Source organism: the organism of the source record quoted next (genome assembly GCF_019968985.1).
Source record: "MAG: Porospora cf. gigantea B chromosome Unknown PgB_NODE_109_length_38376_cov_132.932, whole genome shotgun sequence".
Classification (NCBI taxonomy): Eukaryota; Apicomplexa; class Conoidasida; order Eugregarinorida; family Porosporidae; genus Porospora; species Porospora cf. gigantea B.
The window spans coordinates 16070-38376 of record NW_027178514.1 but is presented as its reverse complement, the minus strand read 5'-3'; the positions used below and the strand labels follow the sequence as shown (position 1 = coordinate 38376).

Below are 22307 nucleotides of genomic sequence, written 5' to 3'. Positions count from 1 at the left end.
GTGCTATGTTTTGGACTAAGAGGCTGGGTGACCCACCCAAAATCGACAATAACCCCTTCCGTTCTGTCTCAAGAGGCCAATCTGTGGATTAGGGAAGGTGACATTGAATCATGCAGCTGTGCCAGGACCCCAAATCGTTCCTGACCACCAAGATCGACGCTGTGGCGGCCGTCGCCAACGTGAAGTTCCAGAAGAAGGAGGACTGTTCGATGAAGTGCTGTGCGATCGCCCCCGTCCCTTGCTTGTGCATTCCTGAGGGGTGTATTACTGGGTCCAATGCCATTTGCGCCTACGTTGCCAAGTCCAACCTTGGTGCTGGTTTGTGTGGAAAGGGCCTTGCTGAGGAGGCAATGATCGCTGGATTCCTGGATATCTTTCAGGATCGGTTCGAGGTCCCCGCCGCGGTTCTTGTGAAGGACACGAAACATAAGAAGGCGAAGCAGGACTGCGAGGAGTACCTCAAGGCTCTCAACATCCACCTTGAATCAAGCACATTCACTGTTGGTCAGAGAGTTTCGTATGCTGACGTGGCCATCGTTACTGTTCTGAAGAAGTTTGAGGACATGCTAACCGTCGGCCCTCACGTCGCCAGACTTATGAAGACTGTTTTCGGATCCAAGCCCGCCCTTAATAAGGTGTTCCCTAAGCAGAAGGCACCTGCCGCCAAGAAGGAAGCAAAGAAGGAGGCCACACCCGCGCCTCAAGCCGCTCCCAAGGAAGCGCCTAAGGCTCCTCAGTACCCGCCTACCAATTTCAACAACGAAACCTGGAAGCGAGTGTACTCCAACGCCAAGGATATTAGGGCTGAGGCCATGCCTTACTTCTGGAAGGAGTTCGAGCCCACCAACTGGTCTCTCTGGAAGATGTCTTACGACAAGCTACCTGAAGAATGCGACAAGCCCTATGTGACCTCCAACCTTCTTGGCGGCTTCCTACAGAGGGTTGACACCAATTACCGCAAGAATTCGTTCGGTATCTTCCAGGTTCTCGGGGACGGAGATGACTTCAACTACCATGGCGTGTGGCTTATTCGTGGTCACGAGCTTCCCTTCGAACTCACTGATCACCCTTCATTCGAATACCACATCTTCACCAAGCTTGACCACAACAAGGAGGAGGATAAGAACATCGTTGCGGACTACTGGTGTTCCGATGCACCCGAGAAGATCGAGGGCAAGAACATCCACGACTGTAAGATGTTCAAGTGATGTATTTCGCGATCACGCTGAACTCTATAGCTGCTGTCGTTAATTGGATTTGTTGAACTTTTGACAACAGGAATATTTGGCCTGAACAACACTTTTGACAACAGGGGAAGGTGCACCACCAGAGGAATAAACCGGAGGTTTAGGGAACAGGACAATGAGAAAGGAACAGGACAATGATGCATGTACAAAAAATGAGTGTCGATGTCTGAACTCACTACTCCCCGTTGGAACAGTAAGACGGGGTGCTGCAACGAATGTCTCCAGTCCAGCGTTCACAGGGAAACGACGAAACTCTGATTATTCGATGGACAATCAATGGAGTCGACTTCTGTTCAGATCGTTCTGGATTGGCTTAGTCCTTTTGAACTGCTGGAACTTTCTACGCAGGTGGAACACTGAGCCCCAGGGCACGCCTGACAATCCAATGTTCACCTCGCGGTGGGAGTCGAATGAGTCCTTGGACGCATTTGTCTTTGTGAGCAATCGCCGGCCAAATTTTCATCTGAAGCCAGATGTTGTGGTCGACGATCTCCTCTGGCACCGGAAAAATTTCTCTCGTGAAGGACTTCAGATAGAACGTATGAACGTCACATGGACCCCGCAGCACGTTCAACCGACGACACGTCCTCTATACGTTCATATGTTCGTCGGACCACAGGGATTTCTGGGTGCTGGCCCAACAGAATTTCGGAAAGTGGTTGCAGACTCCGAGGCGCTGATAGCTATGATGGAACCTTTCGGTGATGAGGAACTCAAGGATTTGTGGGACCTTGAGACGAGGCAGGATGTGACTGTTAGGGAACCGGTGGAGCATTGGAAGGCCAAGCTCGATTTACGACTGGTTGGACTTCCTCACCAGATTCTTAGAGAAAAGCTCAGTCGTGTTCCAGGAGCATACCTAAGCCATGCAGACCCCCAGACCCACGAATTCACACCCATCTGCTGGCTACATGACTTTTGGATGCTCGAACGTCATTTCGTGCCCCTATCAGACTTGGATACGTTCCAATTGGAGATATCGTTTGGCTTGCAACCTCTGTGGTCCCATGGGTTGATAAGCAACATGAAGAACAACTGGGAAGCTGACCCTGAAGACCGGCCGCTTGCGGGTCTCCATCAGCATACGAGGCGCGAGATGATGATGGTAAAGCGCATCCTCATGGACACCAACCCCTACTTTCTGATGTTTTCCTTCGTTTTCATGGGAACTCACGTCCTGTTCCAAATGTTGGCGCTAAAGAACGATGTGAGCTTTTGGAATTCCAAGGACGGCATGGAGGGCATGTCCGCCTATACCCTCATCTACGGCTTCGTGTCAGAGTTTGTCATTGCACTCTACCTGCTGGACTCGCAGAACACGTCTCGCTTAGTTCTCCTGGAGATCCTTCTGGGACTAGGGGCCAGTGGGTGGAAGCTTACTAAGGGTGTTAAGGTGAAAATGTCTCGAAGCTTCCCCTTCGTTCATTTGGAAGATCAAAAGAACTACGCCGAAAGCGGAACCAAAGACTACGATCGGTACGCCATCAAGGTGATGAGCGTTGTGATGTTCCCTCCATGTCTGGGTTACTGTGTCTACTCCTACTACTACAAGAAGCACCGCAGTCTCTACTCATATCTTGTGTCGTGTCTTGCGGGGCTGGTCTACTCTTTTGGGTTCGTTATGATGTGCCCACAGCTGTACATCAACTACAAGCTGCAGTCCGTCGACCACCTGCCTTGGCGAGCAATGATCTACCGAGCCTTAGACACGTTTGTTGACGATGTCGGTGCTTTCCTCGTGGACATGCCACTTCTCCACAGGTTAGCAACGTTCAGAGATGATATCATCTTCGTTCTCTACCTTTACCAGAGATGGGCCTACCGTGTTGACAAGACTCGTCCCACCCTGTGGAACCATGGAGACACCGAACAGCTCGAAATATCCGAGCATGGAGACACCACAGAAGCCGAACAGCTCGAAATATCCGCTGAGATGCCCACTATAAGTGATGCCCCAGCAGACCCTCCAGTGAGGCGAAGATAGCAAGTTGGATCGAAATCACAGCGTATTACACAATAATATATAATCTATTAACTCAAACGCTCTTGCTTGTGGCGCCGCCTCAAACACCCTTGCTGGTGGCACCTATGCTCGTGTCGGTGTATTCCTCACGATCTTCGGACCTATACTCAGTCAGAATCCGGTAGGCAAAGGCAACTAATAATATCACACAAAGCGCGGCTGCCAAAGCAATCGCCCATGCGGGGATTGAGCCACCGGCACCGAACCACTGCATACCGGCAGTCATGCCACTGGGCCCTGTGACGACACCAGCAGCAATCACACCAGCGGCTATCGCCAGAATCCCTCCGACGCCAACAACAGTGCCGACGCCAAGGACTATCGGAAACGCCGCCGGAGCAATCACCAGCCAGCCGGCTGTGCCGCAAATCAGAATCACGCTAGCCACCCATGCAACCGTACGTGAAGTGTCCACCTGCGACTGCGCAGAACTCACCGTCGTATGACCCGTCCAGCCGCGATAAGCCGCCTCTCCAATCTCGTTCTCCCAGTTGTCTAGGGTGCTTTCCCAGAAGAAGTACCCAGCGACGCCCTTCTCCTGCAGCCACGCAGTTTTGGCAGCGACAACATCTGGTGTATCCAGAGTCATAAAGAACTCGTTGTCGTGGTCGTACCAGTATGTACCCACCAGCTCCCCTTCCTCGTTGGTTTGAGTGTAAAACGCGCGCCTCTCCTTGTCGTAGGTGCCGTTGTTGTCCTGAGAATTCGCAGGCATGGGTCCTTGGAAGTAGTTGTGGTGACTAACGTTCTTCCAGGACAGGTTAGTAGGAATGTCAGAGGGGCAGGGGGTATTGGGTTTAAATGTCTGGTACAGTCCAGGAAGCGACGAATTCGGGCCTGCGGGTACTCCACACACACCTTTGCCATAAGCTGGAAATCCCACCGTAATCTTCTTAGGTGGACATCCTCCAGTGAACTTCGTTGGGGGGTGAGGTATACCGTCAGGCTTGACGGAGACGTTAGGCTCAAACGGATTCAATATCCAGTCAACAGCCGTTTGCATTGTATACCGAGGCCAGCACGGATAGCCATCTCCCGCCTGGAACGGGAAATTCCTAAGGGCCGCCATCGGTGAGGACGCCTCGCAGTGAAAAGGAGCGTGATGGTCTGTGAAAGTGTACTGCGTCCCCCAGATGTCGTACACCATGAGGCCGAGATGATCCACAGCCTCGCAGAGTCGCGGAATATCAGGCCGGTCACAAGGAACCAAACCCCCTCGAAGAGTGTCCGGATTCATCTTGTAGACGGAGTACGCGTCAAGACCGTCCACACGACCTTCGCAGCCTTCCCACATGCCTGATACCCCTATAGCAGCGGAGACCTCGTAACGTGGGCTTTTCGTCAGCAACGCAGCCTTCGTCTCCTCAATGGTCTCAATAAGGGTTGTCCAGTCATCTTTGTAGTGTCCTCGGTATCGGTCACCAACGTGGTTGACGAAGTCGCACATTGAGTCGTCTGGTGTCTCCGTGGAGTTTCCCCACTCCGAATCTTGGGGAATGCCTTGACTGAACCAACAGAAGCCATGAGGGGACTCTCCTGGGACACACATGAAGCCTGATTTGGTACAGCATTGAGGATCAGGGTTATAAGGGTCGCATTTCGTGCCAAACTTCATCTGTTCGTCGGGGCCGCAAACGCGGACAGGGGTGACCTTAGGCCAGGCGAACGAGTGGTCACAAGGACCACCAAGTCCAGGATGCTCGTAGTCGAAATCTACTCCGTCCAGCTGCCACTCTTCAAGGTAATCAACGATGCTTTCAACGAAGGCAGCTCGGTTCTCAGGTTGCATGCAGTAGGAGAAGTAGTTGGAGCCGCCCCACCCACCAAGCATCAACATGATTTTGAATCCGTACTCGTCAGCCTGCTCTCGCATAGCAGGGAAGAAGTTCTCCTCTGCACTTACTCCGTGCCAGCTTCCAGAATCCCGATGGCCACGTCTGGGGATTCGGCACTCCCAGTCCCACGCCTTTGACACCGTAGGCTTTCTGTCAGCCATATACACGTGAGTAACCCGTTCCTTGTCGAGCTTGCTTAAATTCGCAAGAACTCCGTCCCCTTGAGCGTTAACGTACCAACCAACATACGGCTTCGAGGCCATCGCTCCCACAGCGAACACAAACTTCAACATACGTCTAATTAAAATCACTTGGATTGTTGAGACCCCACAAAATAGTTACACATAGCCTCCCTTCACCTTTCGGCGTTTGGGAAGCCGCACCCGTGGAGGCTCGTGGAGTACCTTAGCCTCCTCCATTGCACCCAACAGGCTGGCAAAAGCCATTCCCGCCACAGATCGGTGAGCCTCGAGACTTGAGTGCTCTGGACAGTAGTACAGCGGCTTCAGCACCCCTGCCTCGCTGGAACATTCAACACGACAACCAGACAGTTCACCACAGCGGGCGTGGAGTACGCAGATGCATCTGTCGGCGGAGCATGGTAGCAGCAGCCCGCGGCAGCTTTTGCAAATGGCACAACTAGCCGGTTTTAACCTAGAGAGCATGACTTGAAAGGAGTAGTGGGACTGGTGGAGCTCTCGAACGATTTCGCCCTTCGTCGCTTCCAGACGCTGCACAAGCTCTTGCAGCCAAACGCGCTTGGAGTCCACTAGTGCCTGCATCCAGCCCGTGAATCCCTTCTCTGTTAGGTGAACGTCTGGAGCATACAGGCAGCAGGTAGGGTGGGCAACGGCTAGAGCCTCGGATCTGACGACTTTGTTCACGCCAATTAGCGTCTTCATCATGGCTTCAAATGATATTCGTGGATCTTCAGCTCCCTCGGCCTCGAAGATTTCGGAAAGGATTCGTCGGTATGCCGTCCACAGCTCGAACAGCTCTTCGTCTTTAACCACCCGGACTCGACTGCAGGCCTTCACGAACCCGGTGTCGAGAGGGCAGAAAACGCAGGTTGATCCCTCGATTTTGCACCCGTCGCACACGAAATCCTTTCGCCGACGGCGTTTGCCAGCCGGTTCGCATGCACAGGACCAATGAAACGTAGTACCGCACTTGGAGCACTCCAAAAGCCCCTCTGTAGAGTTCTCGGTGACTAGCTCGCTCTTAAGGCAGACATCACAGAGGCCCTTTCGAGATTCCACGTGGTGTGTCTTGACAAACCATTCCTCTTCCGATTGTAAGTAGCGCATCCAATTCCATGAAACAGTAGTCTCATCTAAGGAGACGTTCTTCGACGCCGGCACAGGAGACGAGGGCATCGACTTGCATTCCAGAGGGGTGTAGCGTAGCATTCGGACTCGAGATATAGATTCGAGGTCCCGACCAGGGGAGTGCCGCGGACAGCAGAAGTCAACGGTCAACCGTGGAAAACAGATGTCAGGCGTTCCGGAAAACTCCAGAGGAATCGAATCATCCGATCCGACAACGAAATGAAGCCCCTGCAGCCAGCCGCACATGGGGTGACATGTGTATTCGCACCCGGCGTGCTGGCACCGTAAAAGGTACGAGCTCCCGGCACAGTGTTGTGGAGTGCACACGAGACGTTGACGAGCAGGCGGGAATAGTTTGAAGAGCTCGTTGGACGGTTTTATATCGCGGCAGATATTGCATGTGCCGTCGCAGGACTCCAGCGACCAAGATTCGGCTTTGCGAATGGCTGGATCAACACGCAAGGATACACTCACCATTTAATGATGGCGCTCTCTGGAGAAGTACAGCGCAAAATGAGTGAACCCAACGATTACAGTCATCCTGCTTCAAAGCGCCACCCATGAGACCGCAAACAACACAGGTAGTGCTCCCTGGAGACAGAGCAGCGGCGCGAGCCTGGCGTTTCTCGAAGGCGCAGCGTTTACAAAACCACGACTCTCCGTCGGTGTGCATGGGTGCGTGCAACCCATAGCACGACTTGTGCACCAGAACCTCGCAACGCTTGCACCTGAGGATGGGGTCCAAGGAGTCCACCTCGGTGGACATGCACGCATGACAAATCTGCTGATGCAGAGATCCCTGGGCTGCTGCCTGCAGACCGTCCATAATACCCCTTGTAGGTGTTCCCATATCGCGTGATGAGAGTTTCAGAAGAGTTAGGGGATGCCGGTCATCGGATACGCCCATACGGAAGTTGCTCCTGGTCATCGCCCATCTTGATGCAGCCTCATGCCGTTTCAAACATCGTTCATTGTGATCGGCGCCGTCTGAAGGCTGCCGCGCATCACGGGTCAGTGACTCGTGGAACTTACCCCGAAGGGAGGTCAGTTCCTCGCTGATTTCTCGGTGAACGCTGCCATAAAATGTGAATGAACGGTCAACCCAGTCCAGTGTACCTCGCCACCAGTTTTCTTTATCCAGTACACGCGCGTTATCACGGCGCATCATCTCGAAGCGATCACCGAAGACCTCGGTGGGTCCCGTCACAGGCGGAGGAAATAAGTCCCATGCCAAACTGCCAGCAAAAACACGATGACGGGCACCGAATACCGGTAGCCCCCTGGCAGGTCCGTAGGCGGAGTCATCTTTCACCACAGCGAAAGGAGTCTCATGGTTGATCGTGGCGGCTTCTTCTGTCAATGAGTCGTTGTCCTTGAAAGGTGCCACGTCCACAGGCTTGAATTGCGTAAGAGGAATGTTTAAGCAGCGAGAGGCACCCAATGCTGCTTGTAGGAACTTTGCTTGATAGAAGAACAAAGGTAGTACGTCGCTGAGCACGAGATGAGAACCAGGCGTTCTCGATGCTCCAGGTACTCGTCCCGAGAACTGCTGCTGAAGTACCTGGATAACATCCTTCCACCGAGGTATTTTCCGACACATCAAAGCCAGCTCCTGGGGACGAAGACCAGTCTCCTCGTCTACCTGGTCACAAGGCGAGAACTGGAAACGACAGAGCGCGCCAACGCCTTTTCCTAGTAATAAACATGGCCGAATACCGCCTCGGGTAAGGAATTCGAAGGCCATGCTCATGTCGAATCCAGGGTACGATGGAGGACACGCGGCTCCCGTGAAGCACGGAATCTGGTCAGTGAGCAGCGCCAAGACAGCGCGACCCTCGGCTTCCAAGACACGCACCTGTGTGGACGACAGGTCAGGGGGCGTCTTCTGAAAGAGCCTCGTAAAGTAGCGCTCGTATTTGGACCAGATGAGCTTCACTCCGCGGACTTGAGAATGAGGCGTTGATATCGTTCTACTTGGCTTCCCGTGATGTTTCGTCACGCCACGAGCGCGGCGTGAGAGCAATATACTGGCTTCTGACACTGCTGGGCTGGAGGAACTCCGCTTGAGTTTGGACGTCTTCTTCTTTGGAAGCGGGAGATCATGCGATGATTTGGCACGACGTTCCTCCTCTGCTTGGAAGAGCTTCTGCTCCCTGTCCAAGATAGCCTCTACGTCGGCTGCCGCGGAGTGTTCCGGACATGTAACTATCTTGACGAGCTTCTCTACGAAGAGGACTTCCCCACCGGTGGCAATCGCAGCTCGCACGATACGAGCACGCGGGTGTAGGTCGTGGTGGCTGGCACACCCAACATGCACTCGCAAGTGGCAGTCCGTTGCTGAACATTCCACAGTGTATCCAGAGGGCCGTTCACACAAAGAGCACTGCATGTTACTTTTCCGATGAACCGCGAGATGCTTGTTGATGTTATTCGGCTGCAGTCCGCAAGGAGTCTGGCGAAAAAAGGGTCCTCCGTCAGAGAAATGAACGCACGCAACATGCACCCAAAGGTGCTCGGGGCCCAGTTTCATAGGCCCGCCAGGCCGGTTGCACAGTCGACACACTACTGGGGGTGGTACAGGGTGGAAGGCGTCCCGGCTAACCGCAGGAGGCTTGGCTGCTGTGAAATCCTTCGTTTCTGGCAGAGGACTTATTGGAGGAGACGGTTCCTCGTCGCCTGAGGTCAGTACACACGGATGATCTGGGACATCAGTCTTCGGTCTAAGGGTGTGTCCTTGTGCTAACCAGTGAGAACACACAGAACAAAGCCACTTCATGTCAGGAAGGGGGACGTCGTTGACAGCATAACACCCTTGATGTACTACTAAGTTACAGCCTGAGCACCTTAACAGGCGGTTCTGACTGGAGCTGGACTTTGCCCAGCAGACCTCGCAATGGACCCTTGGTTTGCCTTCAAGGCTTAGTGGCCTGGGAGACGCCCTAAGCAAGTCCTCCTCTGATGCATATATATTGCTTGCATCAGGAGGAGTGAACAGAGCAGGCATCGACGCCACAGAGAACGGTGTACACGACTCGCGATGGGAGACACCAAAGCCTCTTGAGAATGGAAACCAACTCAGACGTTCATCCGGCTGCATACGACTAGAAAATACTTTATTTTCCAAAGTTGCTACTCTAAGCACGGCCTACAGGGCCCCCCACTGGAACACGAAAAAAAACCATCCACTCACGTCCCTCTAGTAGCTCCAGACAGGATAGTGGCCGTAGTTGTGGTAGCCAGGTTTAGTTTTGAACCCGCCCTTGAAGGGGTCCGTTTCGGTCACTCCTCCGCCGTCCTCCCCAGCCGGATGCCGATGGAGGGAGTCGTCAGTCCCATCCGTTGGACGCCTCCATTCATGAGGAGTTGTCTCGTTGCGTCGCCACGGACCTGAGAAGACGGTACCCGACTTGAACTGGATGGGGCCCCAGTGGTCGTCTCGCTTGCTAAGAGAGAAGGCCCAGTCGCGAAGCCCCAGTTGAGCGGCTTCCATGGGCGGGAGTGCATCCTGCAGGCCCTTGCTCAAGGCCCCAGGTTTCCGCAGCTTACGCCTTAACTTCCGACTACATTACCGGACACTGGGTATCTCACGATGCTATCCCTCCAATAATGTCGGCGATGTCGTTGACGGGTCGCCCTGATGGTGATTCACGGGAATCGTGGTGTTTCTGAAAGTAATGCGGTTGTTTGGCTGAGACGCCACTGAATGCCTCCTCCACCTTCCCCGTGTCAGGTAGGACTGCGCCATTTATCGCAGGTCCCCGCATCTCATGGAATATATGGATCTTGGTGCCAACACAAGGCCAGGGATACTGGCATTCAGAAGCCCACTGCCTGCGAGACTTCTCCGGGACGCCACTCCAAGTGCGATAGGCAAGGCACTCTGGGGGTCCTTTGCGAATGTGTGGTGGGTGACAACCCTCGCCGTCGTAGAACCACTTGTCTGGGCAGGGCGCATGCCACGCCCGATGACAACCTCGAGGTTTACAAAGAAAGTGGGCGCCACAGTTCACCAACAGCGACAATAGAGCAGCAGGGTCCGCTTTCAATTCCTGCAAATTGAATTGTGTCAGGGGACAGTCGAGGAGTGTGGTATTCGCTCTGCATACATCCTTAACCGCTGTGTACGGCACCGAAGCAGCCCACTCTCGAAGCCGTAAGGACATGCATCGAAGTCCGTCTCGCAGGATTCGTCGCAGGTGAACTCCATGTTACACCGGCTGCTCATCTCGCGCAGCATTTGAGGAGTGTAGTACGTGAATCTCCAAGCTTTGTGGCCACAGACCTCAACCTCCGAATGGCACAAGCCGCTATCCTCACGCCAGTTGAGTGGACAACGACTAGTCTCGGTCCACGGAGGACAAAAGCTGGTACCATCGATTGAGGACCACTGCATCGACGACGCTGCCCCGACTTCCAGACAAGGCCAACGGGCTTGACAGGACTTGCAGAGCGCAAGTATCTCACCCATTGACATTGACTTCAATTTCCACGTATACCGACAAAAACCCTTATACTCGGCTCCGGGAACGCAGCCCTCCGGGCGACTGATGAAGTCCACTGGGCAGGCGGCATTGGGGTCAGGGTCACACTCGGCACTCTCCTCCTTGCACGTCCAATCGTAGCCACAATCTAACGACTGGTTGGCCCTCATAGCCTCGTCCATCATGCCAGCTGCGAAGGACGCTCGACAACGCCCTCGGTACCCTTCATAAGCCTGGCAGGTGTCGCTGGCCTGGATGTAGGACCACCACCTGGGGCACTTGGTAGAGTAGTCAGGAGTGCAAGGAGAGGCTTTGCCATCGATGATTACGCTGCGTTCCGACATGCCCTGAGCTGGTATTCGTTCTCCAGCCCGATACATGATAGCGTTCGTCATCCCCCGTAATTCGTTCCGGGTCATACCATTCACGCTGTTGGCTAAAGGTCTCATCATCGGAGGCAGCTTCTGTTTCGGCTCTGAAGCGATGTTCCCGTTAGGGATCGTGAACCCTGATTGAACCCACTTGTGTCGACCGAGGCGGTCCATTACAACAGTAGCCCAACACTCTGCGACTAGTAGTGCCATCCGCATTTATATTTCAACGGAATTTCAGTCACGAGTTCTCTGAATAAAACGATACGACATCAGAGCGAGTAGGCATGCGATGGGCAGGACCACCAGCCGCAGGACCAGGCGAGAGAAGCCCTCCAAGTTGGGGCCCGCACTGTCTCGCTGCATCCGGAAAATCTGTCTCCGCGATAATCCCTTCCCGCTGAGGATCTGTCTAGCGAAAAACTTCATCGCTAGAGACCTCGCCATCGCACGGAACTCCGAGTTGTAGTCCACGCCTGAAGCCGCCAGCCGATCCAGCTTGTTCAAAGCCATCCAGTGGCCCTCCTCGTCGTCGTACAGCAGCATATCTTTTCGAATATTCCCTTTCACAGCGGTGCTGTTTGATCTTGCGTTCAGCTTTGCATTCTGAAGTTGCACGTGGGATTCCTTCCAGCCCTTGCGCCTTCCCAGCAGCCGCATCACGCGGTTCAACTGCGCTTTGTCTTGTCGCAACCAACGGCCCCACCGGGAGTGCATGTCTGCATCGAAATTTACTCTCATGTCCATCTGATTCAGCCTGACAATGAGGTCCGCTGACCTTTGCGTGTACCAGTATGGTAAACGTATTACATACCCACACTCAGCGCAATACTTCTGAGCTCGGCGATTGTTGCTGGAAATCATCCACGGTACGTTCTTATGCACCACTCCACTGCAAGGACTACCCTTATGAGCGATACGTTGAATCTTCTTCACCTTGTTCTTCTTGCCATAGTTCATGTTTACTCCGAAAAACATGCTCTTCAGTGATCGTTGATAGATCAGTTGAGGTTCTCCCATCGTCGACCACCGAAGAACCTCGTGCAGGTGAGTCAGTGGGCTCAGCTTTTTAAAGTCGTAGTAGTCCTCTGGTTTGCTCGCCTTATCCCGTCGAGGGTTAAGTCGCACCAGTAAAGGCATGTTATAGGATTGCTGGCTCTTGTCAAAGCCGCGCAGCACAGACCCAAGCGCGTCCACTGTCATGCCGATGTTACCGTCAAGAGGCATCAAAATGTCGGCTTCCCCGGCCAACATCAGCTCGATCATTGCATTTCTGGCTCTGTTTTGAGCCGTAATGTAGAGGATGGGGTCGTTAACTCCGCCCCACATCAGAGTTTCTAAGCCAGGAACTTCAGAGCTGTCCAGTGTCACCAGACGTGGCCTCCTTTCTTTCCCATACAGTTGATCAGAATTCAAAGGGATGGTTTGAACGAGAAGATCTCGCTCCGTAAAGAACTCGCTTAACTTGCGTTCTAGAGTGGTGTTAAGAAGTCCGTTCAGAAGGAAAATATTTTTGAGGTAGATATCCTCCCCATCGCCTGACAACTTGCTCTCACGCCAGTTTCGATTAAACGCGCCGTACGACTGATCAGGCAACTTCTCAAGTGGTCCATCAGGAGTCTTTCGACGGTATCGACCGTCAGGAAGTAGGTTTACGATGTGCTCTAAATTTTGGAAGTACTGCTCTGTGCCCTGCATAGGAAAGGCAATGTTGCCAAGCATCCGGGCCGCCATGACGACCTGGGGTCGCCGAGCAGCAGCCGTCGAGGGTTTCGGAAACTTCAATCTTTCTCGGGATGTCACAGGGACACTGAGCTCAACGCCAGGCGCAATCAACGTCGACAGTGACTCCAAGCTCTTTGGCTCGCCGTCAAACATCAGGTTAAGGTCATTCGTGCTCCTGCCAGACCCGGTCACAAAGAGACGCTGCTCCTGCAACACGGCCCACAGGTTCGCCTTGAAAATCTGCTGGTGTGGATCATTCCAGAACATCCATATATTGAGACACCACCAGAGTCCCAGTGCTGCAATGGGCCTCCAAAACATGACCAAATGACAAATGCTGCATATTATGTGAACACCAACAATTGAGGAAGTGCTTCCATGAAGATAGAATGATGCTGTAAGAGGCTCTGTCAGCTTATGTACGCCCAAACCGTACTGACTTTTGGCCTCTGGTCAGCAAAAATTGCTGTAGAAGCAAATCTTAACCCAGTTTCGCTGGTATTTCATAGAAGGTTCTGAATTTTATTATCTGATCCTTTTTAGAAATGAAATTTTTTCTTCTGGTTGCAGTGGTTACAGCGCAAACGACGGTAACGGGTGACGTCTCGGCGGCTCGGTGCATCAAAGGAACTGTCCGGTTACTGCGATCCGTTTCTGTGCCTCCTCTGGACGTGTTCGTCGAGGTCGCCCGGCTGAAGCGGGATGGGGTCGACTTGTGCGACACCAGTACCGAGCTTCGAGTACTTAGCTACTCTGCGACACAGAGGCTGCTGGAGATCGGCTGCGCAACGTTGGAGTACGAGGAAGGGTTCTGCGGCTATGAGTGTCCTGTGAACCCACTGAATTGGGAACATCCAGACGCGTTCGAAGGTTGGCAGTGCTTGGGGCCTGACTGGACGAACTTCAGCAGCATTCCTGACGACCACTACGCAGCTAATGTTGCTCCCGACGCAACCGGTGGCACATGTGTCCACAGGGCCTCATTCGAGTTCGACGCGACATTCGATAGGCAGGCCCCAGCCGGCAGTAGTGTGCTGCAGGATGCCTTGAGCTTCACTTCCGCCTGCGAGGAGTTCGGTATTGGATCCTCTGGTAGCGGCTCTTATGTTACTGGATGCGGCCCAACACCCTCGTTCCCCTACAGAACCCTCTGCAGCGACACCTGTCACGTCGTGGACCCTAAGCAGTTCTTTGACCCTCGGTTATCAGTGCATTGTGGAGGGGACTCCCTTCAAATGTGGACCCGGAACGACGTGCTAAGATGGCTGCGATTGGCCAAGACTCCATGGTGCCTCGCCGCTGTGCAGAACGCCGACGAGGCAGCCATCAGCCGGGTCTGTGCCCCACGGTGCTTTCCGCCTGAGGACGTGTCGCCTTCGGGGACCTCAGCGGTGACCGACGACTTCGACGCCTTCGTCGAAGTCCGAAAGCGTGCTTGTGCGACGGATGGGGTGACCGTGCTCACGTTGGCCGGCGGCCGCGTGCACTGGGGCTGCACACGAGCTCAGCAGCCTAGTCGGTCGGTAGATTGTGGCAATTCGTGTCCCCACGTGCCGGACAACTGGGTTGTGCCCATCTCTGATGCCGGTTGCCAAGGCAACTGGGTTGCTGGGCTGGATGTGGGTCTACGAGCCCCCACTCCGAGGCAGCTGTTTAATGTGTGCGTCGCCAATTGGCTCGTGCCCTCCTGGGCCGTAACATCCATCGACACCGAGCGTCTGGACCTCGGAAGTTACCTGTACGGTCTCATCTCGAAGTCGGGTTGTGAATATGTGGCTACTCGAGTCGACAGCAGGCGAGGAGCGACTCTCACATTAGCATATGGTTGTATATCTGACCCAGGTGACTACATAGAGAGAGGGAGTTGTGGGGACGAGACTTGCCCAAGATCTGCCTTCTTTCAAGGTATGGACGATGTCTCGTGTGGAGAAGGAGCAGGAGCGACGGTTTTCACAAAAAAAGGCATGGAACAGCGGTTTCCTTTCGAACTCACTGAAGTCTGCCGTTCAGCTCTGGCCTCGGGTATCTCTGAAGATATCTCACGAGCATGCGTTACTCGTACCTCCACCACAACACAGCCGACCACGACCACGAGTACCACGACTACGGCTACCACTAGTACCACCACGACCCACATAACCACAACCGCTGCAGACCCCACCACAAAAGAGGAGGTGTTCAGCATTTTCTTTCCGACAACCAGGCCTGCGCCAACGGAGCTTCCGGCCAACACAACTTTCCGAACTGCCGTTGTAGCTTCATCAATTTCGATGATCGTGGTATTGTTCATTGCAGGATGCGTTTTCCTCTTCCTCGGCAGGAGGCACAACCCCACTAGAAGACCAAGCATAGAGAAGAGCCCGAACATACCGTTGACTCCAAACTCTCATCCGATTGACCGATTAGACAAGCAACGACCCTACATGCAATACACCGCCCCTAAAACTACACAGAAAGACGGTGAACAGTTCCTGCGACCGCCTACACATGAGGGCACGAGGGCTCCAGCGCCCTCGCCTCGCAGGACGCGACCACCAAGACCACCTCGGGTTGCTGGGCGGAACCCTCTGCCGGCGCCAGCCCTCGACCCCATCAGTGTGCAACCATTCTCGCCGCGTCTGCAACCACACACGCCGCGTGTGCTACCATACACGCCGCGTGTGCGACCATACACGCCGCATGTGCGACCTTCTCCCCCCCCTCGAGGACGCCCGCCTCCGGAGATCCGGGCGGCAAGACCGGGTTTTCCGCGGCGCCCGCGTCCCGCCCCTTACGACCCGTTTAAGTCACGATCTCTAGAGGAAGGTCGCTGATGGTAAAAGAAATGTTGATATGCTGCGAGATGAAGGGTTGGCACTTCTTAGGCGGTATCAAGCGGAAAAGAAACGGCCTAAGGAGGAGACCGACGACGTGTCTGTACAGGTGGAGTTCTTACGCCATCTTGCGCCAAAAGCTACTTCCGATCTGAAGACTCTTGCAGATGAAAACCGGAAGCTTCGCCTTCGCTTGGCGGAGCTGGAAACTGAGCGTGAACTCACGCTCTCAATGAAGCCCTTTATGAAGCTGAATCACAACCAAGAAGTGATGACGTTGCAGGACAAACTCAAGAGGAAGGATCGAAAGTTGAAAGAGGTAGAGGACGAGCTTTTCCGCTTACGACAAGGACACGCGATTCGCGAAAGCGAGGCTAGTCAGCGTCAAGATGCTGAGCTCGCCGCGCTGCGGTTGGAGCTATCGAAGCGTGAGCAGGAAGTGGCGACGAGGGAACAGGCGTTGGCCCAACAACAAGGTCAACTGCGCCAGCGTGAAGGGCTGGTAATGGATGTCGCGGACCAACTCCGAGACGCTGAGGATCGCCTACAGCCTTGGAAAGAGGCAGTATTTGAGTGGAAGTTCGCTGCTGACGAATACCAGCGACAACTCGCAGAGGCCCAAGCAGAGCTTGCTTCGCGAAAAGAGTGATTTTTAGGGTGATGTCTGTAATCTACCCTCCGCCTCAGCTAAGGGCTGTCATCGACAAAACAGCACAGTTTGTGGCGAAAAACGGTCTTCAGTTTGAGCAGCGGGTGCTGCGTGAGCAGAGCCAACAGAAGTTCGCCTTTCTGTTGCCAGACAATCCCTTCAGAGCCTACTACGATCTAAGGGTCAAGGACTACAAGGACGGAACTACTGGGGACGCAAATCCCTCAGTTCCCCAGGCCATCTTGGACATGAAAGCACGCGCAGAAGAACGCAAGTCCCAGGAGCAGAAGAAGGCCAAAGCCTTGATGTTGACTGAGTACGGAGAGCAAGAAATCAAACCCCCCAGCGCTGACATGTTCTCCATAAAACACCCCTACCTTGCCGCAGTGGATATGGATGTCATCAAACTCACTGCTCAATTCGTTGCCAGAAATGGTCAACGGTTGTTGGTGGGTCTGACGCAAAGAGAGAAATCGAACCCGCAGTTTGACTTTCTCAAACCGTCACACTCGCTCTTTCCCTATTTTACCTCTTTGGTGGAGTCCTATGCCCGGTGTCTTATGCCAGATAAGTCTCTCTTGGAAAAGATCAAAGCAAACTACACCCAGACACTTGAGAACGACGAGATTCGGCGCACTGCCTTTCACAGGACTCTCGACAGGTGCCATAACCGATACCGATGGACAGACCAGGAGGACCGAAAGCGCAAGAAGGAGGAGACTCGTCGAGAGGAGGAACGCGCGCAACTCTCGGGAGTCGACTGGCATGACTTCTCAGTGGTTGAGTCGATCTTATTTACTGAGGAGGACATGCAGGCCATGCTGCCTGCCCCCGTGGACCTTGCGAAGAGGACAGATCAGCAGTTCTTAGCGCTGACTGCGGAGTCCTTGCCCGCTCCCATCGATACTGTCTTGTCCCCACAACTGCCAGTGCGATCTGATGTTCCTGAGGACGAGGTACCACTTCCCATTGCTCCCAAAGAGGGGAACATGACGATCAGACGCAACTACGTTCGTCGATCCAGAAAGAGCTTTGGGGATCACTTCAAGAACGGCCTGAAGATGCAGACGTGTCCTCTTACAGGGCAACCAGTCCCTGCCTCCGACATGAGTGAGCACCTGCGAAATGTCCTCCTGGATCCCCAGTGGAAAGCTCAGAAGAACAAGATGATCGAACAGGCCAAGAAGGAAGCCGCTTTCGCCCCTCACCAGGACTTAGAGGACAACCTGGCGCAATTTGTTGTCCGAAGACCCGATTTATTCGGAACCATCGACGACGAACTTCTCGAAGTGGACACCACAGAACCGAAAAATAAGAGACGGCGTGTGTAGTGTACATTCATGGCCCTGGATTTGAGGCCTCGTCCCACATCGGCAACGAGCCCGTGGAGCACTCCAGACGCTCAATGTGCCAATGAGCCAGCCCTGAGCTCTGTCGACCACCCGTTAACGAAGTCAGCAGGCGATGACCACACCTGTAGACGTGTTGTTGAACATTGATCCTGTCACCCACTCGGTAAACTGTTTTGGAAGTTTACGAACGACATCCTACGTCGGGAGCGCTCCCCTGGTCGTATGGTAGGAACATATTACATGTTAGCAGTATAATCACACATCTCAACACACCTTCCAAGCCTGGCCGCTACAATTGATGGCAAACGTGGATCTGTCGCTCAAAATGCTGAATGAACTCAGGTTACTCAAGATGCTGAATGAGCTGAGATTGCTCAGGAGTGAGGAGAAGCTCAGACAGGATAGACAACATCCCCAAGAAAGCACTGCAAAGGCCGACACGGCAGAGGCCAAACACATAGCGCTCCAGAAGGAGAAGATCGAATGGAATGACTGGAAACTGGTGCTGAGAAGCTTCTCTTTGAGACACTTCGACTTACAAGGTTCTTTCTGCAGCTCCTTCCTTTGAGGCTCCGGAGAATTCACAAGCTCCACTTCTTGAACAGTGACGACGATTTCCTCGTTTGACATCGGTACACTACAAATTATTTGCCGGTGTAAATAGGAATGCAACCAGGAAATGTTGTAACACACAAGCAGATATATGTTGTCACGTCAAGCAAATCTTCCACGACTCGTTGGAGCAGCCAATGGCGAAGAAGCTCCGGTGGCTAAGAATGCTAAAGGAGCTCATGTTGCTCATCACAGAGGCGAAGCTCAAGCAGGACATAAAACTGGCGGAACTCAGGGTGGAGAAGGCACAAAGGGCGCACCCCAAAGAAACTAAACTCCAGAAGGAGTATATAGAGATGAACGACTGGTAACTGGTAGCGTACAGGCACCTCAGCTTCTTTTTGGCAGAACTTTCAGGTTTACGGTCTCTTGATATGGTGGGAGCATCCTCGCGAACCTCCACAACCTCTGCGTCGCGCAGAACAATGACGACTTTGTCGCTGTCCAGCATTAGATACGAATGTAATATTTTTCTGGGCGTGCATGAGTTCTGTAAATTTTGTGGCTCCAATAAAAAGGTCGCCGGCTATCGGTGTTTGCGGAATCACAAAGCTGAGGGCGCTACATCATTCAATCGTGTCATATTCTGGAGGTCGACGCTTCAATCACCAAGTCGCATTTTCTTGGCGTAAAAGTCAATATGGGCCTGGGAGTACATCCAATTCGTGCTTCTCATTTCCAGCATGTTGGTGACCAACACTTCGAATCGCTTTGGGATGAACGGCGCATTGCGGCCTTTGATTACATGTGAGATACTGTTAACAATGTCGTCGAATTCGGTGGCCCGCACATGCTCGCATCGTCCTTCACGCACTCGAAACAGGGGTCCAACAGCATTCACCATCGCGATGGAAGCCTCCAAAAACAGCCATTCGCTGTAGTAGGGGTAGTCGCTGGACGAAATAAGTATGCTAGGCGCATCTGGTGAGTCCAAATCGGGGAGCTTCGCACGCAACCTGTCGTCAAAAGAGTTGGAAAAACGAGCCAGAGACCATGACGCACAGAGCAACAGAACCCGGGTGGGAAGCAGGTTTTGCCATGCCAAGAAGCCCAGAAAATTGGAATAGCTTATCCAAGAGGTGACCCAAGCCAAGTACTGCTCGAATTCGGAAGACTCCAGCGCTGGGTCGAACGTAAAGCTGCTGCCGATGAAGATGTCAAAATGCTTCTGCAAACAATTGAGGATCTGGTCCCTCACAACGAGCATCTCGGCTGGCGAGAGCGCCAGTGAGAGGAGACCTTCAGGTCGCGCGTCCAGCATCATTAGCGCCACCACCACGACATAGATGTCAGGCGAGGATTTCGTTTGCTGCTTCACTCCGCGCACGACACACTCGACGAAAGCCTGCAGGTCGTCTAAGCTGTGAATTTGCGCCAACGTTTTGACGTAGAGCTGCTTCACGTTGTCCATCGTCATTTTGTTCATGTGCGCTTGCATACGTTTACTTCGACGAGCAGGGTCTAGGTGAGATGCAGACTTCTCGGCGGTATAGAGCGCCTTCCACGACCCATCTTTGACAGGCGCTGGCGTCTCTGGAAAGTCAGACCTCCTGGCCAGCTTGCTGAAGCTCGCTTGCAGGTTTCTCGGAGACAGGGGCCTCGGAGACCCAGAGCGTGACGACAACCCGGAGCCGTCAGGCGGCGAGAGGTACTGGGATGTAATATTCCGCACCTCTCCGGTCCATGTCTCAAGGGCGCGCGTCTGCTGTGGAGACAGACGATTCATGTATTTCGGTAGATTTTCAATTTGCGGATATAGAATCAAACGTCATAGGTTTCATCAGAAGTCCATCTTGATTCGGTTTCCGCAGAGACGTGGTATCTTCAGACGTGGTATCTTCAGACGTTGTATCTTCAGATGTGGTATCTTCAGACGTTGTATCATTAGACGTGGGGTATCGCTGGCATCAGTGCCTTTCGATAAGTTATGGTAGATTTTCATTTTGCGGATACGGGGGAATCAAACATCATAGGTTTCATCAGAAGTCCATCTTGATTCGGTTTCTGCAGACGCGGTATCGTTAGACGTGGTATCGCTGGCATCAGTCGCATTCGAACGATAACTAATCTTAAACACGCTCTGCCGTACCACCATAAAGACGTTACAACAGAGACCCACTCCAAGTAACGCCAAGAAAACCCCTATCTTGTTGTCAAACGTCAGCGGCGAGGCCATAATCGGGGTAGCCAGAAGACTAACAACGCCCGCGCAGGTGGATGTTAGACCAGTGAGCCTGCCCATATACTCTGGTGGGAAAACTTCGTTGATATACGCCACCTTCGACGCAAAGAAGTAGGATCCGACAAGTACCAGGATCACACAGGCTGCGTAGTCCGCAGGGGCTGACCCATAAGTCAAGCCAAATGCACTCATAAGGCCGATGGAAACAAACATCACCACAAGCGACGAGAAGGTACGAGCACCAACGTACCCCCAAATGACTGTGGTGACAATCGCAGCCACTCCCAGCCACCCGTAGAACTCCGATACAGCCTCTCCGCCCCAGGTGAGAATGGTCGACTGGAATATTGTGTACGAAAGGAAGTACACCAGCTGCCACAGGCCCTGTGTCAAGTATTCGGGAGTCTTCAGGCAGTCACGCATCCTGGGCGCGTTGGAATTGGGAACGCTGCGCTTTGCTTCCTCAATCTCCTTCCGAGTGGTCCGTGGAAGGCTCAGGACGTAGAGGGCACCTATGGGCGCAACGGCGAACCAGTAACACATAGATACCTGACCGAAGGAGGCGTCTGCAGATTTTCCAATGTGGTAGAGCACAGGATACACAAGAGACGTACCATATTGTACTGCCATCATGCAAGCGATAACGAATTGCTCGTTTGCTTTGAACGAAGTGCTTATGGATAGTGCCGGATAGTGAGTAAAGGAGCAACAGAGGCCCAGAAACACAAAACCAACGTACATCCCCACTGAGGTGGTCGACAAAGCCACAGTGGGCAAGGCGCACCAAAACAGGGCCTGACCTATGAGCCCAGAAACTTGAGGCCCCAAAACGTCAAAGACGTAGCCGGAGATAACGCTCATGGAAAAGTCGGAGCAAGACACTAGCGACAGGCTGAAAGTGAACGCCAGCTCCTGACCCGGACAAAGCATATGGGTCTCCGGGTCTGGTACGGCGTCAGCGGGACAGACCCACGCGAACTTTCCCGAGTCACGCATGAAACGAACCATCGGTACCCACCCAGCATGCAAGACGTTGGTCAAGAGCAGCGCCAAGGAGTAGATGACGACTCGCCACCAACGGTTATGCAAAACTGAGAGGGACATCCGAATTGCGTTTTTTCCCTCCTTTGTGGGGATACTGAGTCATCGAGTTTGTTTCATATGCATTCATAAACAAAGAGTCCAACATTCACGAGCGATTCGTTGAAGGTACAAAGAGATTCCAGCAATAAGCACAAATATACCGAAAGATTCAATGAAGCTGCATATTTTATGAAAATTTCTTGTATTTCATAAATTTGGTTGTGATCAAAAATGAAATACGCTTCAGTTCTCAACGCTTTCGTGCTCTCAGGAATTGGGGCAGCGACCTCTGCTCCAGTCCATCTGACCACAACTCCTCCAACGACTACCTCGTCGACCTACAGTCCTGCCAAAACCGTTGAATTCCCCTACGTGATTCCCGACGACGACGACAATATTCGCGTTGATAGAATCATTCAGACAGTGTTCCCTGGCATCAACACCAATCACGAGGAAATACTTTTTGAGAAGTTCGTGGAGAAGCTGCCTAACATGTTCGAGAATAAGCCTTCTGCTGCGCAGATCCTTCAGTGGGTGTCTGATTTCTTGAGGAAGTTGCCTCTCGTGCAGGACAGTTTGAAGGGACTGGTGCTACCTAGCGAGGGG

At 53.2% G+C, this 22307-nt stretch overlaps 10 protein-coding genes across 18 annotated transcripts; 4 read left to right on the top strand and 6 right to left on the bottom strand.

The window, feature by feature from the left end:
- Positions 1–110: 110 nt before the first annotated feature.
- Positions 111–1208, top strand: KVP17_004337 (uncharacterized protein; the record flags this gene model as incomplete). Its single annotated transcript, XM_068522430.1, has 1 exon — positions 111–1208. The coding sequence occupies one exon, from the start codon at positions 111–113 to the stop codon at positions 1206–1208; it is 1098 nt and encodes a 365-aa protein (XP_068379641.1).
- A 304-nt stretch (positions 1209–1512) lies between these two features.
- KVP17_004340 (uncharacterized protein) lies at positions 1513–3231 on the top strand (the record flags this gene model as incomplete). Its single annotated transcript, XM_068522434.1, has 1 exon — positions 1513–3231. The coding sequence occupies one exon, from the start codon at positions 1513–1515 to the stop codon at positions 3229–3231; it is 1719 nt and encodes a 572-aa protein (XP_068379644.1).
- A 79-nt stretch (positions 3232–3310) lies between these two features.
- On the bottom strand, positions 3311–5398 carry KVP17_004327 (uncharacterized protein; the record flags this gene model as incomplete). The annotated part of the gene is made up of 1 exon (XM_068522412.1): positions 3311–5398. One exon carries the CDS (start codon positions 5396–5398, stop codon positions 3311–3313), a length of 2088 nt encoding a protein of 695 aa, XP_068379625.1.
- A 45-nt stretch (positions 5399–5443) lies between these two features.
- On the bottom strand, positions 5444–9209 carry KVP17_004330 (uncharacterized protein; the record flags this gene model as incomplete). 3 transcript variants are annotated; one of them, XM_068522419.1, is made up of 2 exons in its annotated part: positions 5444–6879; positions 6908–8822. In XM_068522419.1, 2 exons carry the CDS (start codon positions 8820–8822, stop codon positions 5444–5446), a joined length of 3351 nt encoding a protein of 1116 aa, XP_068379630.1. The 3 variants fall into 3 exon arrangements, with proteins under 3 accessions (XP_068379630.1, XP_068379631.1, XP_068379629.1); XM_068522420.1 differs by lacking the exon at positions 6908–8822 and having other exon boundaries at positions 5444–6679; XM_068522418.1 differs by lacking the exon at positions 5444–6879 and having other exon boundaries at positions 6885–9209.
- A 420-nt stretch (positions 9210–9629) lies between these two features.
- On the bottom strand, positions 9630–13277 carry KVP17_004326 (uncharacterized protein; the record flags this gene model as incomplete). Of its 4 annotated transcripts, XM_068522410.1 has the most annotated exons (4): positions 9630–9993; positions 10022–10550; positions 10577–11479; positions 11531–13277. In XM_068522410.1, the coding sequence occupies 4 exons, from the start codon at positions 13275–13277 to the stop codon at positions 9630–9632; spliced, it is 3543 nt and encodes a 1180-aa protein (XP_068379623.1). The 4 variants fall into 4 exon arrangements, with proteins under 4 accessions (XP_068379623.1, XP_068379622.1, XP_068379624.1 ...); XM_068522409.1 differs by lacking the exons at positions 10022–10550; positions 10577–11479; positions 11531–13277 and having other exon boundaries at positions 9630–9923; XM_068522411.1 differs by lacking the exons at positions 9630–9993; positions 11531–13277 and having other exon boundaries at positions 10500–11504.
- Positions 13278–13555: 278 nt separating this feature from the next.
- On the top strand, positions 13556–17803 carry KVP17_004321 (uncharacterized protein; the record flags this gene model as incomplete). 4 transcript variants are annotated; one of them, XM_068522402.1, is made up of 3 exons in its annotated part: positions 13556–14748; positions 15875–16402; positions 16450–17803. In XM_068522402.1, the coding sequence occupies 3 exons, from the start codon at positions 13556–13558 to the stop codon at positions 17801–17803; spliced, it is 3075 nt and encodes a 1024-aa protein (XP_068379615.1). The 4 variants fall into 4 exon arrangements, with proteins under 4 accessions (XP_068379615.1, XP_068379616.1, XP_068379613.1 ...); XM_068522403.1 differs by lacking the exons at positions 15875–16402; positions 16450–17803 and having other exon boundaries at positions 13556–15823; XM_068522400.1 differs by lacking the exon at positions 13556–14748 and having other exon boundaries at positions 15843–16472.
- Positions 17804–18122: 319 nt separating this feature from the next.
- On the top strand, positions 18123–18392 carry KVP17_004338 (uncharacterized protein; the record flags this gene model as incomplete). The annotated part of the gene is made up of 1 exon (XM_068522432.1): positions 18123–18392. The coding sequence occupies one exon, from the start codon at positions 18123–18125 to the stop codon at positions 18390–18392; it is 270 nt and encodes an 89-aa protein (XP_068379642.1).
- Positions 18393–18533: 141 nt separating this feature from the next.
- On the bottom strand, positions 18534–18887 carry KVP17_004324 (uncharacterized protein; the record flags this gene model as incomplete). Its single annotated transcript, XM_068522406.1, has 1 exon — positions 18534–18887. One exon carries the CDS (start codon positions 18885–18887, stop codon positions 18534–18536), a length of 354 nt encoding a protein of 117 aa, XP_068379619.1.
- Positions 18888–19037: 150 nt separating this feature from the next.
- Positions 19038–20162, bottom strand: KVP17_004332 (uncharacterized protein; the record flags this gene model as incomplete). Its single annotated transcript, XM_068522422.1, has 1 exon — positions 19038–20162. The coding sequence occupies one exon, from the start codon at positions 20160–20162 to the stop codon at positions 19038–19040; it is 1125 nt and encodes a 374-aa protein (XP_068379633.1).
- A 234-nt stretch (positions 20163–20396) lies between these two features.
- Positions 20397–21722, bottom strand: KVP17_004328 (uncharacterized protein; the record flags this gene model as incomplete). Its single annotated transcript, XM_068522415.1, has 1 exon — positions 20397–21722. The coding sequence occupies one exon, from the start codon at positions 21720–21722 to the stop codon at positions 20397–20399; it is 1326 nt and encodes a 441-aa protein (XP_068379626.1).
- Positions 21723–22307: the final 585 nt, after the last annotated feature.